At 38.9% G+C, this 15,400-nt stretch overlaps 1 protein-coding gene across 3 annotated transcripts in view; it reads left to right on the forward strand.

Annotated features, from left to right (window-relative positions):
* LOC132811042 (ATP-binding cassette sub-family C member 9-like) overlaps positions 1-15,400 on the forward strand; it is a 141,134-nt gene that overhangs the window by 105,788 nt on the left and 19,946 nt on the right. For all 3 annotated transcript variants that reach the window (XM_060822753.1, XM_060822754.1, XM_060822755.1), the window contains exons 20-27: positions 1,102-1,391; positions 1,528-1,642; positions 1,815-1,917; positions 2,668-2,856; positions 7,421-7,616; positions 7,845-7,958; positions 11,668-11,800; positions 13,167-13,370. In XM_060822753.1, coding sequence (XP_060678736.1) covers positions 1,102-1,391; positions 1,528-1,642; positions 1,815-1,917; positions 2,668-2,856; positions 7,421-7,616; positions 7,845-7,958; positions 11,668-11,800; positions 13,167-13,370 — 1,344 coding nt within the window. The remainder of the gene's footprint in view (positions 1-1,101; positions 1,392-1,527; positions 1,643-1,814; positions 1,918-2,667; positions 2,857-7,420; positions 7,617-7,844; positions 7,959-11,667; positions 11,801-13,166; positions 13,371-15,400) is intronic.

Raw genomic sequence — 15,400 nt, forward strand, 5'->3', positions numbered from 1 at the left:
GAAAGTATTACCAAAAGTATTTTAGCTGATTCTTAATATTCCCAGCAATTTTATGGGAGTTTGGAGATTGTCAGCACCTACTGAGAGTGTACAGGTCACTGCTGTTGTCTTCAAACATAAATAACTTATGTCTTGCTCCCAAACAAACAATCCAGGCTTTATTCTGATTTGTTTATCACGTATTGCTTCCCTCTGGCACATTTATTGTCATCTCCAGATTTGACTTTGCATTGTTGAGCCATTCTATAAAATTCCAACTAAAACAAAACATCACTTCTGGCATAAAATCCTAACTTGTCTCTACATGACTTGATTCTCATTCACTCCTCAGGCAAAATCTTTTCCTGTTTCCAGGAGCATGAAGTAAGATAAAGCAAGATCGGCCAGGGAATTTAGTTGCGTGAGAGGCCAAACATTAGGTTCCTAACAAGTGGCAGGAAGTTGAATATTTTTAAGGTAGAGGTAGAAAGATTAATGACTAATAAAGGTGTTGGTCGTATCAAAGGTAAGTGGGAATATGGAGCTGAGGCTGTAATTAGACCAGTCATGATCTTGTTGAATGACAGAGCAGGCTACAGGGGCCTCTTGTTCATAATTCTTACATTCGTATTAAAAAGCTAGCTCACAAGATTTGAATTTCCCATCCTAGTTAACATGAGTGATACTATGCTGAATTGTGTACCGGCAATTGCTGGACTTTGGAATGAATAGTCACTGTTTTGCCCTCATTTAGTCATAGAGACTCATCGTGAGTCATAGAGTCCTACAGCATGGAGGCAGGCTCTTTGGCCCAAACCGGTCCATGCTGACCCCATTTCCCTGCACTTGGCCTATTTCCTATCCATGTATTTGTTCAAATGTCCTTTAAATGTTGTTAATGTACCCACTGGATTCCATGTGATCTAACCTTCCAGAGCAGCCTACCATGTTAGTTGTAAGTGGCATGGAAAATGACCAAGGACAGAACTGGAGTGTATTGGGCACAGTTTAGTTAGAGTTTGATGCAATATTACATTGCTACGACCAATAGTGTGTGTGTATTTTGATTTTTTTGTATTTTTTTCTATCAGTTATGATTGTGTGAAATTACATTTTATTTAGGTGACCATGAAGAAGATAAGGAAACTAAAGTTGAAATGGAAGATGAAGTTTCAAAAATGGAGAAAAAACCTAATGATAATTTGAGAGGGAAACTGATTCAAGAAGAGGAAAGAGAAGAAGGATCCATTTCCTTACAAATCTACTTGAGTTATGCCTGTGCCATTGGCCGTTTCTTTTCATTTTTTCTAATTTTCTCTGTGATAACAAAGCAAAGCTTTCTGGTGGCTGTTGATTTTTGGCTCGCTGAATGGTCATCTGCAGGAAACCATTCAGAGACAACGGGAACTCAGGTTTGTCATCAAAAGCTCTTTGTCAACAAGTTCTTTTATAATCTTGATCTACTGTTAAGTTTAGATTTTTGCTAAATAAAGAGCCATGTCATTTTACGTAATAACTTTCATTCGTTTATTTTTTTTATGTCCTTAGTATGGAAATGATGTGGAAAGTGCCATTTTGAACCATTTCCTTTATGGATATATTGGATTGACTTTTAGTGGAATCTTATGTGCTTTGTTAAGTTCCCTTGCACATGTTATTTCAGGTCTGTGTATTTTTGATCTGACAATTGAATTTAACAGAAGCTTTGATTTATAAATTAAATAACTGTGCATGTTTATTTCTTTAATGTTCTTGAGAATTGATCTTACTTAAATTGATAAATCAATGTTCATTCAAGGGTCATGTTGGATTCCTTATTTTCTTTTATATTGCAGGTATCCGTGCTTCAAAGTATCTGTTCATAAACATGCTGCAAAATGTTGCAACTCTTCCATTAAGATTCTTTGAAACCACACCTGTTGGAAGAATTCTAAACAGGTATGAATCTTGGAAAGTTACATTAATTATATAGATCACTTCCAGATAATTATTTTTCTTAAATTACTGTTTTGTAGTGCAACAGGTAGTGCACATTACAAAGTTGTAATTATAGAGAAAAGTGAGACTGAAGTGTGTGAATAGCTAACCAGAAATGTAGGCTATGTCAGAACTTAAAATACATTGCCAGAAGCAATTCACCTGGGGGCAATTGCTGTTACTAAGAAAGAACATTATGTAGTTGTTCAGTTCAAGTTCAGCTCTGCATTTTCACTGCAAAATTAACTTTGAGGGTTTTAACTTTTTCTTTTTTATTAAAGGTAGAAATAGTAAGCCAAATGAACTGTGTATCAAAGCTTATGTCTCTTCCTAATTTCTGTCTTATATTCAAAATAAAATGCTTGATCACAATTTGTACAAAAAGAATTCACTCATTTCCAGGGCAACTGTTAAAGTAATCTTTTGCTGAAGCAGTTCATTAATTATCCCATATTTGCATTAAAATGGAAATAGTAGTAGCTTATGACACAGTGCCATGCTGAAGTGATCAAATTAAGAATGTTCAAGAGACCAGAGTTGAAGTCCTGGACCACAGTGTAGGATGTGGGGGATTTAGAAAGAAAGGGAAACTTGCAATTAATGGAACACTTTGGTGCACTGCAAAATGTAAGTCAAATACACTGTGGGATTTTGTTGATTGCTTAATCAGGTATCAGTGCAAAAATTCATTGAATCATTGTTTATTTCCAGGTTTTCATCTGATTTCAAAACCATAGATGATCAAATTCCCTCAAACCTGGAGCGACTCATGTGGCACATTGTTTTGTGTTTAAGTGCCATTGTGATCAATAGTGTTGTGGCTCCATTTTTTCTCCTTCCAGTTATTCCCTTACTTGTTCTCTATTATTTCCTTCAAATGTATTTCAGAGCATCTTCCAGGTAATATTCTTGCAAATATCTTTTGCACGGCATGATTAGCAGCATTTGTGTCTGATTTTGTTTCACATTTCTTTTTCTTTTGTTTTGCTATTGTGGAAGCAATGATTTTGGTAAGTTGTAAGGAAACCGTTTGAATCAGGAATGTTTTCTTGTTAGAAAAAGAGGCTTCTAGTTTACTTAACATTGTACTGCCACTGCTTTTTAGTACTTCATTAATAAGGCACAGGATTTTTGAATTACATTATTATGAGTTGGTGATGATCATTGTTCAGCTCTGCAGGACAAGACTAGTTTTTGGCTAACTAACGTGAGCACAGTAAAGTCAATTAAAGTTTGTCTGTATTGTATTCATTGAAATCTCATATCATTTATAAAGTTAATAAATCACATTTAACATGTTCTTTTAGTGCTGTTGCTTATACGTGTGAAGTTTAAAGGCAGGGCAGTTCATTTTTACATTTAGGAATTTAAGGAATGTTCCCTAAGCTGTGGCTAGACATGTTGAAGTGAATTTTGAATAGTGGTCATGTTTAATTTTGATTTAACTTTGGGCAGCAAACAAACAAAAGAATGTAAAATATATTTTAATTTTTTATTGAAGTGTGAACCGTCTCGTCAAGTATGTAGTTTTTCAGGTAAAGTTAGTTTAGCATTCAAATGAAACAAGTAGATGAATCCAGAAAGAAGTGGTAAGAAAATGTCTGAAAGATGGTGCAAGGAATTTTCCCAGCCCCTCAATAATGTGGGCAATGGTGAGTCAATAGGGGTAATATGGGAACAACAGGAAAAGTGGGATTTTTGACAGCAAGAAAATAAATCCTATATTCCACATAAGGTTTTTAATGGCTAAATGAGATTTTTGGTGAGAGTGGTGAGGGGCCTATTTGCATGCATTAATACCTCATAATTACCCAAACTCACCTGATTTAGTGCAGATTTCCATTTTCCCAGAGAAACAAGACAATCACAATTTCTAACGTCTAAGTTTGCGTGGATAACTGACAGCTATAACTCGTTGAGCACTACTTCAGGTATACAGTTTGGTCTATCTTTGCCAACATTGCAAGGCACACTGTATGGGTATACCTGGATCCTTCATCCCTGGAGGTTAGCAATGGTCATGCACCAGCCTCACCACATCATGGCACAATTATGACTCTCATAGTGCAGTTAACCACTTCAGTGTTGCAGTTTGAGGCTTACTGATGCCATTCATTACACTGCTGAGGCCAGGCCACCTCATAAATTGAAACAAGGTGCATCATCAGAGGTCTTAACTTACTTTCTTAGCATTCACTCACTTTGCACCTACTTGGATGTGCACAGCATACCTGCCTTGCCTTTTTCCACTTTAGGCTTCAGCCAGACCTTAAAGGCTTTCGATACTTCTGCCTTGTCTTGCCTTTTTAGTACTGACAGAAAACCAGGCAATTAGTCATGTTTCTCAGCAATAGGGTGAACATGATGCTGCATGGGACTGCGCTGTGTCAGTGTCACACTTGCAGCATTTGCTAGCAGCTGAGTTCCTCCACAAAATGCATTGAATGGGCTTCAACCAAATGGCCATGTTTCAAAATCTAACTCGAGTAGTCCTCAGCGAAGTCCATGGGAACTGTCATCAGTCGGGGAGATCCAGCACAGTAAGTCACAGGTGTTGTCCAATATCAGTCCAGATTCTTGGACATGTTGAGTTGGTCGCTTGGTGTGTTCAGGCTCAGGTTGTCTGTATTATTACAGTCGTGGGGAAAGGGGCCATAGTCAATCCATCTATTTTAATGCAACCAGTAAGGGATTGATGGTTAAGTCAATCTGGGAGTTGTAAAAATAGTGGGGACTTGTCAATCATCACTCAGAGCCGTTCAGGGTTCCTAATTGTTCACGATCAGTGGGCTTTGTCAAACCTGGGGGTATGTTCACTGAATGTTAAGGGGGAGTTATTAGGAGTGACTGCTGTGATGGGAAAGTTGGGGAAGTTAAAAGTAGGGATTGAAAGCTGCATGCTGGAATGCAGAGGGGACAATATTGTGAGGGGACAGCTCATCATATAACGGGAGATAGTAGAGCATTGGAGGGCCCTAAGTTACTGCAGGAGAGGGAGGAATCATAGACCATCACTGCCATCTTTCACTCGGTTGGTGGGGAGTGAAGGACAGGATAGTGTGTAACAATGTCTGGCATGGCTAAGCTGGGTCTTAGTGTAAAGTGGGAAGATGAAGTGTTAAACAGAAGTTGGTTGGGAACAGAGGGAGGAGCAAACTGATGATATTGACAGGGAAGGAAAAGCAGAAAGGAATGTGAAGGTTGTTTTTGGGGTCAGCCACTTATATTGACTAATACTCAGTCTGTGAGGTGAACAAGCAGACCATTGGAGTGTAAGTATTGATAGAAACTTGACCTCACCAAGAGATGGGGTGAGTAAAAAGTGAGGTCTGCAGATGCTGGAGATCAGAGCTGAAAATGTGTTGCTGGTCAAAGCACAGCAGGTCAGGCAGCATCCAAGGAACAGGAAATTCGATGTTTCGGGCCAGAGCCCTTCATCAGGAATGAGGAGAGTGTGCCAGTAGATATCCACTTGGAGCAGGAACCACATACAGGACCCCCGGAAGTCTCCTCTTAGGACACTGCAGCTATTCTACCTCCGCTCTAGCTACAACCTTCAACCATGTGGAAGCTGAGCCCAGGCCGATGAGCCTGCATCTGGCCAAGACACACTCAACATGTCTGGACCATGGAGCCTGTGATTGTCTTCCAAATTTCCAAACAATGTTTTAAGACTTTTTGAAGAGTTTTTTTCTCATGATACCCATATTAGTATGAACCCTTTTCACGATTGCATGAGGGAGCATCAGATGTTGTGAAGGCCTTCAACAATTTGTAATCTTCACATTTCCTGTTATTTAATCAAAGTTGAGAGAGTATACACCAGTAAGTGGTAATTGCAGTTGGGATTAAACAGGATGCTGACAAAGCTCTGGTTCCATAGAAAGGAGTTTTCAAACAAGATTTCCCTCAGTTGACATGGCTAATGATGCCGCCTGATACAATGCTCCTCACTGGGGTAATACTGGAGCAAATAATCCAAGGATTAAGAGGTACCCTCTTTATGTAACAAACCGCAACAAACCCCTGGACTCGGGCAAGCATAGGAACCTCACATTTGTTATCTTCTTATGGCCCTCCATGGCCACATTGATATTGCTTTGCATATATGCTGGGTGGCCAGTTTCTGAGTTAAGTGTCAGCTCTGACTCTTGTCATTGCATAAGTGCTCCAAGGTCCGGACTGTGGAGTTTGGATACAGAGTGAAACCTTTACTTTGAAAATCTTGGAATAGTAACGTGCCCAAATTTACTTGTTCATTCTATCAAGTTGGTCTCCCTTGCACTTTAAAAGAGAATGAGAAAATATCATTGGTTTGAATGTGGATCGCCTGCTTTTTAGCACAGGAGTAGTGTGTTGTGTGAAGAAGTCGGAATTTAATCCCAATCTAGTTACAAAATGTGAAATTGACCTTGTTAACAAACCAGTAGACCCAAGTAATAGACTGCTTGTGCCATAAAATAATATGAATGGGCATTCAGGTGAGATTCAGAATGTTGCTTTTTAAAGTAGCTTTGTAAAATGCACAAAAAGGGATATGGCTAAAATATTGTCATTGTACTAGCAAGATTCAGTGTTGAGACCAATGACATTGAAAGATCAAAAACGTAAAATATCAGTGCACTGATATTTCCTAAAAAAAAAACACCCATCTGTAAACTTGTTGGATATTGCATTATATTTGATACTGGTCTTTCATCCCTTGAAACATGTCTTCAAGCCAGATTGATAGAAGAGACTTCATTCTGTGTGACTAACTGTAAGAGGGTGAAATTGGTCTATGCCAGTGGTATGAGACATGTGTGGAAAAGGTTGAAAGCCCTTTCAAAACAGACCCATTTTCTTTTTTATTTACTGTACAATTTGCCTGATTTTCTTGCCATCAAAAAGGGTTCCTAATTCACTACAACTGCACTTCATGGCACTGATTGCAGGCCAACCAATTAAATGTGCTATATTAGGTGCATTTAGATGCAGTGACTACTCTGATACTATTCCAGTACAGTAGAGAAGAAGCTTAACTCTGCATGTAGCTATGTCCTTGGAGAGTTCGGTGATGCTAAGGTTTTCACTTACAGAAAGTCATTTTTGAAAATGGCTTATTTTCTTTAAGAATTTGTTTAAAATGTTATCAAGTTCTTTGCTCTTGCTTCTAGATTTTTTTATTGTAATTTTGATAATCTGCTTTGCCAGTGATAAATTTGTTCAAGTTTAGGAAAAGAAATTATGTATTTTTTAAAAATGTGTCAAGTTGCTCTCAATGTGAACAGTATCTGGAGAGATGATTTTTCTGGCACATCTGCTTTTCTTTTGAAATTTGGCAGAACCTTCAAAGTCTCTTATTAGATTTTAATGCAATTGTTTAGACTGATTCAGCACGAAGAATGTACATGCAATTAAATGTAAGGTGCAAAGGCTGTAATATTTGTAAAAAGGGTGTTAATCATATCCTTAATCATTATAGGGAACTTCAGCGGTTGGACAGCATCACTAAATCACCTGTGTTTGCACATTTTTCGGAGACCCTTGGAGGTCTGACAACTATCAGGGCATATAGACATGAAGACAGTTTTTTCCAACAAATTCTTAACAAGATTGACTATAACACCATTGCGTATTTATATCTGAACACAGTGAACAGGTGGCTGGGAATACGACTGGTTAGTCTTCAAATGAATCACTTTTTAAATTATTGAGATGCTATTAACTTAGAGTTAACCTTGTATAAGATCTATATTGATTTATTCAACTGATATTTGAAAACATTTTATTAGAAGACCAAGATGAAATTTTAAAATTTAGTCCCAAAAGACTCAAATTAACATCATTAAGCTGCTTAATTCCTGGATGAGCAAGTATATAATTCCAATGTTAATTTCATTTTTCAGGATTTCATTGGAACAAGTATTGTCTTTGCTTCAGCACTCTGCTCACTATTGACAGCAACATTGGGCTACCTGCAAGTTGGATTCGTAGGCCTAGCTATTTTATATGCCTTAAAGGTACAAAAGATAAAGCTAATTATAATTTTGGATGGTAGTATGTTTACAAAAGTATTGCTGCCAGTTTCGCTGAATCCTTGTGGCACAGAAGTAGGCCATTTAGTCCATTGTGCCTGCATCAGCTCTTTGAGCAGCTTACTTCTTGCCTTTACCCTCTCTTCTCCCTGTAACTCTGCACATTCTTTATGTGCATTTAACTGTCTCTTTATTCTTTGAAAACCACTATTTTTAAAGTTAAAAATCACACAACACCAGGTTATAGTCCAACAGGTTTAATTGGAAGCACTAGCTTTCGGAGCGCTGCTCCTTCATCAGGTGGCTGTGGGCAGTGCTCCGAAGGCTATTGCTTCCAATTAAACCTGTTGGACTATAACCTGGTGTTATGTGATTTTTAACTTTGTGCACCCCAGTCCAACATTGGAATCTCCAAATCATGATTATTTTAAAAAGTCTGATATAAGAATTTCAGTTAATTTATGACAGCACCAAGAGAAGACATTTGGAATTTCAGGCATTGTCTTGCTTTTAAAAGAAAAATTACATGTAATGCAAGTGGAAGATGCTGGAAATATAATACAAAACATTCTGAAACTACTCCTAGATCAAGCAGGCACATGGGGAGAGAAAGTTAGAATAAATGTTTCAGGTTGATGACAGGTAATTGACCTGAAACATACTTTAGAGATGGCAAGAAGGACAATCAATTTTGTCATATTGATATCTCAAGAATTAAATGCTGGGCATGATGGTCCTTGAGTGAGCTTCTTGACTCACCACCAAATGAGGGTCTTAAGTGATCAATTAACAACCAGTTAAGGACCACTTGACTACTTCAGAGCCTCAACTTGCCATTGGCCTAGAGGCAAGAAAAGTTGGCGGTCTCAGAATTGCCCCAGTCTAATAATTGCCCCAGTCTGAGACCAGTGAAGAAGTGGGGCAAGGTGGGAAGGGCTTTTGCCATGACCTCATCCCATGAGGCCCAAAAGTACTTTCTATACATCTGAAAGCCGGGGCCTATGCTTATGATCACTGGAACCTTGAGGCTGCTGGCCTTTGTCAGCTTCTGGTGACCTCTATAAGGTCACCCCTCAGTTTCCGATGCTCCAGAGAAAATAGCCACAGTCTACTTAGCCTGTCCCTATTGGTCAGTATTGAGGCTTGTGACTTGCCAAGAAGCTCCCCAGTCAACTCTTAGGAGGTTAATTGGCACTTGATCTAACAAGTTTTTTCATTGATGGAAGCAGGGAGTCAGTCACTCCTGAAGAGGCCATGTCCCATGCTTAGTGCACAGAGTAATAGCTCAAAGTCTCTGTTTCTATTTCCACGCATACTACTTGTGTATTTCCAGCATTTCAACTTCTGTTTTTAAATCTCCCACAATTTGGATTCAGCTATATAAACCTCCAAAAGCTATTTCTCTTCTTATCTTTGCTGTGTAGAATTATTTTCAGCTGCAAGAAAGTTATAATATGGGTTTGAATCTTAAGGACCGACAAAAATATCAGACACAGAATAATCAGTCTCATTGGTAGAATTGTTGGAAATGGAGCATTTCTTGAATACCTTCCAGCTTTCAGTTTGCTGTACAAATATCTATAGAAGCAAGACCATTTTTAACACGTTTAGTTGCATAAGTAATTTTCTTTGGAAAGCTCTTCTCCTACAAGAACAGTCATTTCATAGAATTATAGTGACATACGGCATAGGAACAGACCCTTCAGCTCAACTTGTCCATGCCGACCAGATATCCTAGATTTGGCCCATATTTCTCTAAACCTTCGTATTCATATACCCGTCCAGATGCATTGTAAATGTTGTAATTATACCAGCATCCATTACTTCTGGCAGCTCAGTTCGTACATGCACCAGTCTCTGCATGAAAAGCTTGCCCCTAAGGTCCCTTTTAAATCTTGCCCCTCTCACCTTAAACCTTTGCCCTTTAGTTTTCAACTCCCCCATCCCAGGGGAAAGACCTTCTTGGTTTACCCTATCCATGTCCCTCATGATTTTATAAACCTCTATAAGGTCACCCCTCAGTTTCCGATGCTCCAAAGAAAATAGCCCCAGCCTACTTAGCCTGTCCCTATTGGTCAAACCTTCCACTCCTGGCAACGTCCTTATAAATCTTTTCTGAACCCTTTCAAGGTTTACAACATCATTCCTATAGCAGGGAGACAAGAATTGCAGGCAGTATTCCAAAAGTGGCCTAACCAATGTCCTGTACAGCTGCAACATGACCTCCCAGCCCCTATACTACGTGCATTGACCAATAATTTTTGTTCAGGATTTTTCTTGTTCTTTGCGTTTTCTCATGTAGTGAATTCCACTTCTGAATTGTAAATAAGTGCAATCCAGAACCTTGGAGACGTGGGATTAATCCTGATTTGTGTTGTTTATTGATCAGTGATGATAGTGGTGCTACAGTCGTATTCTAAGTTATCACTGTAAAATACTGTAAAAAAAGAGAATCTAACTCTTTATCCCTTGAAAATCAATGGCGTTACCACCGCTAATACCCTGTTATAAAAATCCTGACCAGAAACCCAACTGGGCGAACAAAATAATTACTATGGCTACATAGTAGCAGGTTAGAGGCTACAAGACAGAGTTACATTACATTACAGTATGGAAACAGGCCCTTCGGCCCAACAAGTCCACACCGACCCGCTGAAGCGCAACCCACCCATACCCCTAACCTAACACTACGGGCAATTTAGCATGGCCAATTCACCTGAATTGGACTGTGGGAGGAAACCGGAGCACCCGGAGAAAACCCACGCAGACACGGGGAGAACGTGCAAACTCCACACAGTCAGTCGTCTGAGGCGGGAATTGAACCCGGGTCTCAGGTGCTGTGAGGCAGCAGTGCTAACCACTGTGCCACCGTGCCGCCCACAATTCAGAGTTGCTGAATTCTATTTCTCTAATGCCCGAGCACCACCAGCAAGGCACATGTCAAGGATGTGGTGGAATATTCACCAATTGCCTGGATGGGTGCAACTCCAACAACACTCAAACAGCTTGACATATTCAGGATAAGGCCCATCATCTTCAGAATTCATTCCCTTCAACACCATAGTAGCAGCAGCAGCAGCAGCAGTGTGTGTGCCATCTATAAATTGCACTGCAGTAACTCACCAAGACTCTTCTGACAGCATCTCCCAATCCCATAACCTCCATCATCTGGAAGGACAAGGGCAGCAGATGCAAGGGAATGTTGCCAATTCCAATTCCCTTCGAAGCCATACATCTGATTTATAAATATATCACTATTCCTTCACTGTTGTTGGGTCACAATCCTGAAATTATCTTCCTAACTGTTCTATGGGTGTACTTGTATCCCAAGGCTGCAGAGTTTTGAGTTCACTGCTGCTTTCTTCGGGGCAATTTTGGTTAGGCAATAAATGCTGGCCTGGATTGCAACACCCACATCCATGAATGGATTTTTGTTTAGAAAAACGTAATTGGATAATTATTTGAAATGGAGGTTTCTAAATGGGTAGTGAATTAGGGACAGAGAAATGGGTTTAGAGTAGACAACTGCTGAATTGTTAGCAAATACATAATAGATCTTTGGCTGCAATAAAATAATTCTATCTTTTCAGTACCATTCTTTAGTAAATCATGAGATATAACAATACTGTGGGTGGTTTTAAATGTGTTCCTTACTTCAGCTGCTATTGTTTTCAACATTTGTTTTTAATTTCAGATGTCTACTTATTTGAATTGGTGTATCCGGGAATTCGCAGAAATGGAAATGCAAATGAATGCAGTTGAGCGGGTGAATCATTACACTACCCTTCCATCTGAGCAACAGCTTAAAGAATCACAAATTGGCACAGGTTCAAAAATTTTTTTTAAATTCAGTAACTTCCAATCTACTTTTGATTATTTTTGTCAGATCTTAAGGTCATAGCTCTTTGAAATAGAATGTTGCAAAGTTATTTGAAATATATTAGCAGCATTCTGGCATCTGTTCACAGGCAACTAGCAGAAGCTTATCTTTTTATTTATGTGTTGTGATAATCTCCATGATATGCAACAAATTGTGAAAAAAAATTGTTTTAGATTATTCATGACTTTTCTACTCAGAATAATTTTGGATTGTTTGATATTACTGTCTTGAGTTTAATATAACAACAATGCTAAAAATACTCAGCAGTCAGGCAAAAACTGTGAAGAGAAATTGTTAGTCAACCTTCATTGACCTGAAATGTTCATTTAAAACAAAAATGATGTATAATGTCAAACATTAGAACAGTAATACAGAAACATACTCTGCAATAACAGCATTGATGCTCTCAAATTTCAATTCTGTCAATTTTAATGATCATAAATGTATAATACTTAAATGTAGTATATTAAGAGTTAGTGATTGGAATCTTGATTTCACTCGGTGTCTTAACAGATTTAATTTAAGTGTTTTATATCACCATTTGGCCTTGTTTATGTTTTAGACTGTCATAATTTATAATTTATAATACTGTTCATAATTTATAATTAGTTAGGTTTTTCTAACTAAATATATCATAATTGAAAGGATAGATAATTTGTTTTGTCTATGTCATTATTGCATTGAAAGCAATTTAGAGAAGGTTTACTAGACTAATACCTGGAAAGGGTGGGTTGCCTTATGAGCAAAGACTGACTGGCTTGGCCTACCTCCTCTGGAGTTCAGAAGAGTCAGTGGTAACTTAATTGAAGTGTGTAAAATTTTATGGGGACTTGACTGGATAGCTGTGGAAAGGATGTTTCCTCTAATTGGGACAGCTAGAACTATAGGTCATATTTAAAAATAGGGAGATGCCCATTTAAGACAGATGAGACAAAATATTTTCTTTGAGGGGTAAGTGTTTTTGGAATTCCTTTCTTCAAAAGGCAGTGGATGCAGAATCTTCAAATATTTTTAAGGCAGAAGTAAATAGATTCTCAATTACCAAGGGGATGAATATTATCAGGGATAAGCAGAAATGTAGTGTTGAGGTTGATGTCAGATCAGCCCTGATCTTATTGAGTGGCAGAACAGCCTTGAAGGGCTGAGTGGCCTTATTCTTATTCCTTGTTCGCATGTCCATACTCTGATAGTTAGGCTAACAATGTTTTATTTCATTTTGTTTTTTAAAAGAAAAGGCTTCCGTTTCATAAAAATTAATACAGTGCATAATTCTTTTCTGCACTATTATTTATAGAATTTGCATTTTTCTTTAGGGTCAAATCCTACCAACTGGCCACAATCTGGAGCAATCGAGTTTAATGAGGTCAGTGTACGATATGATGAGAAACTTGATCCTGTCATCTACAAACTGACACTAAAAATTAACCCTGGAACCAAAGTTGGGATCTGTGGAAGAACAGGAAGTGGAAAGTCGAGTCTGGCATTGGCCCTTGTAAGAATTGTTGACAACTTTGAAGGTATGTTTTTCTTCAATGGGGATATTTTGCATTGAAAGCTTTGTTAGAGTATTTTTTAATGAATAATGAAGATATGTGCTCACAAATGTAGTAGGGGTTAGCAAAGTAAATAATTATAGCCAAGTTTGTGAATGACAAAAATAGGTGGGGAGGCAAGGGGTGAGAATGGGACAGAGTCTGTAGAGGGGTATACATTGGTTATGCAAGTGGGCAACAACTTAGCAGGTGGACTATAGTGTGGAAAATGTGAGGTCATGCACTTTGGTAGGAAGAATAGAGGACCTCAATATTATTTAAATAGAGAAAGGTGAGTTTCAGAATATGTGATTTCTGAAAGCCAAATTTGGATTGAATGTAGAGCTTCTTCAAAAATAACAAGCTTTTTGAATCCTTTGACATGCCTGTTACAGGATGTTTTTAGTATCTAATGTCCCTTTATTTTGTGTTTTGGAATTTTCAATAGACAATAGATGCAGGAGTAGGCCATTTTGCCCTTCGAGCCTGCACCACCATTTGATATGATCATGGCTGATCATCCTTAATCAGTATCCTGTTCCTGCCTTATCTCCATAACCCTTGATTCCACTATCCTTGAGAGCTCTATCCAACTCTTTCTTAAATGAATCCAGAGACTGGGCCTCCACTGCCCTCTGGGGCAGAGCATTCCACACAGCCACCACTCTCTGGGTGAAGAAGTTTTTCCTCATCTCTGTCCTAAATGGTCTACCCCGTATCTTTAAGCTGTGTCCTCTGGTTTGGCACTCACCCATCAGCGGAAACATGTTTCCTGCCTCCAGAGTGTCCAATCCTTTAATAATCTTATATGTCTCAATCAGACTCCCTCTCAGTCTTCTAAGCTCAAGGGTATACAAGCCCAGTCGCTCCAGTCTTTCAGCGTAAGGTAGTCCCGCCATTTCAGGAATTGACATCGTGAACCTACGCTGCACTCCCTCAATAGCCAGAATGTCTTTCCTCAAATTTGGAGACCAGAACTGCACACTGTACTCCAGGTGTGGTCTCACCAGGGCCCTGAACAGCTGCAGAAGAACCTTTTTGCTTCTATACTCAATCCCTCTTGTTATGAAGGCCAGCATACTATTAGCCTTCTTCACTACCTGCTGTACCTGCATGCTTACCTTCATTGACTGGTGTACATGAACACTCAGATCTCTTTGTACTGCCCCTTTACCTAAATTGATTCCATTTAGGTAGTAATCTGCCTTCCTGTTCTTGCCACCAAAGTGGATAACCATACATTTATCCACATTAAACTGCATCTGCCATGCATCTGACCACTCACCTAACCTGTCCAGGTCACCCTGTAATCTCCTAACATCCTCCTCACATTTCACCCTGCCACCCAGCTTAGTATCATCAGTAAATTTGCTAATGTTATTACTAATACCATCTTCTATATCATTAACATGTATTGTAAAAAGCTGCAGTCCCAGCACTGATCCCTGCGGTACCCCACTGGTCACTGCCTGCCATTCCGAAATGGAGCAGTTTATCACTCCTCTTTGTTTCCTATCAGCCAACCAACTTTCAATCCAGGTTAGTACTTTGCCCCCAATACCATGTGCCCTAATTTTACTCACTAACCTCCTATGTGGGACTTTATCAAAAGCTTTCTGAAAGTCCAGGCACACTACATCTACTGGATCTCCCTCGTCCATCTTCAGAGTCACATCCTTAAAAATTCCAGAAGATTAGTCAAGCATGATTTCCCCTTCATAAATCCATGCTAACTCTGACCTATCCTGTTACTACTATCCAGATGTGTCGTAATTTCATCCTTTATAATAGACTCCAATATCTTTCCCACCATGAGGTCAGACTAACTGGTCTATAATTTCCTGTTTTCTCTCTCCCACCTTTCTTAAAAAGTGGTACAACATTAGCCACCCTCCAATCCGCAGGAAATGATCCCGAATCTATCGAACGCTGGAAAATAATCACCAACGCATCCACGATTTCTCTCCAACACCAATTCCTGGCAAATATAAATTCCCTTACGTTCAGGTCCGTCA

The sequence above is a fragment of the Hemiscyllium ocellatum genome, chromosome 4 (genome assembly GCF_020745735.1).
Source record: "Hemiscyllium ocellatum isolate sHemOce1 chromosome 4, sHemOce1.pat.X.cur, whole genome shotgun sequence".
Classification (NCBI taxonomy): Eukaryota; Metazoa; Chordata; class Chondrichthyes; order Orectolobiformes; family Hemiscylliidae; genus Hemiscyllium; species Hemiscyllium ocellatum.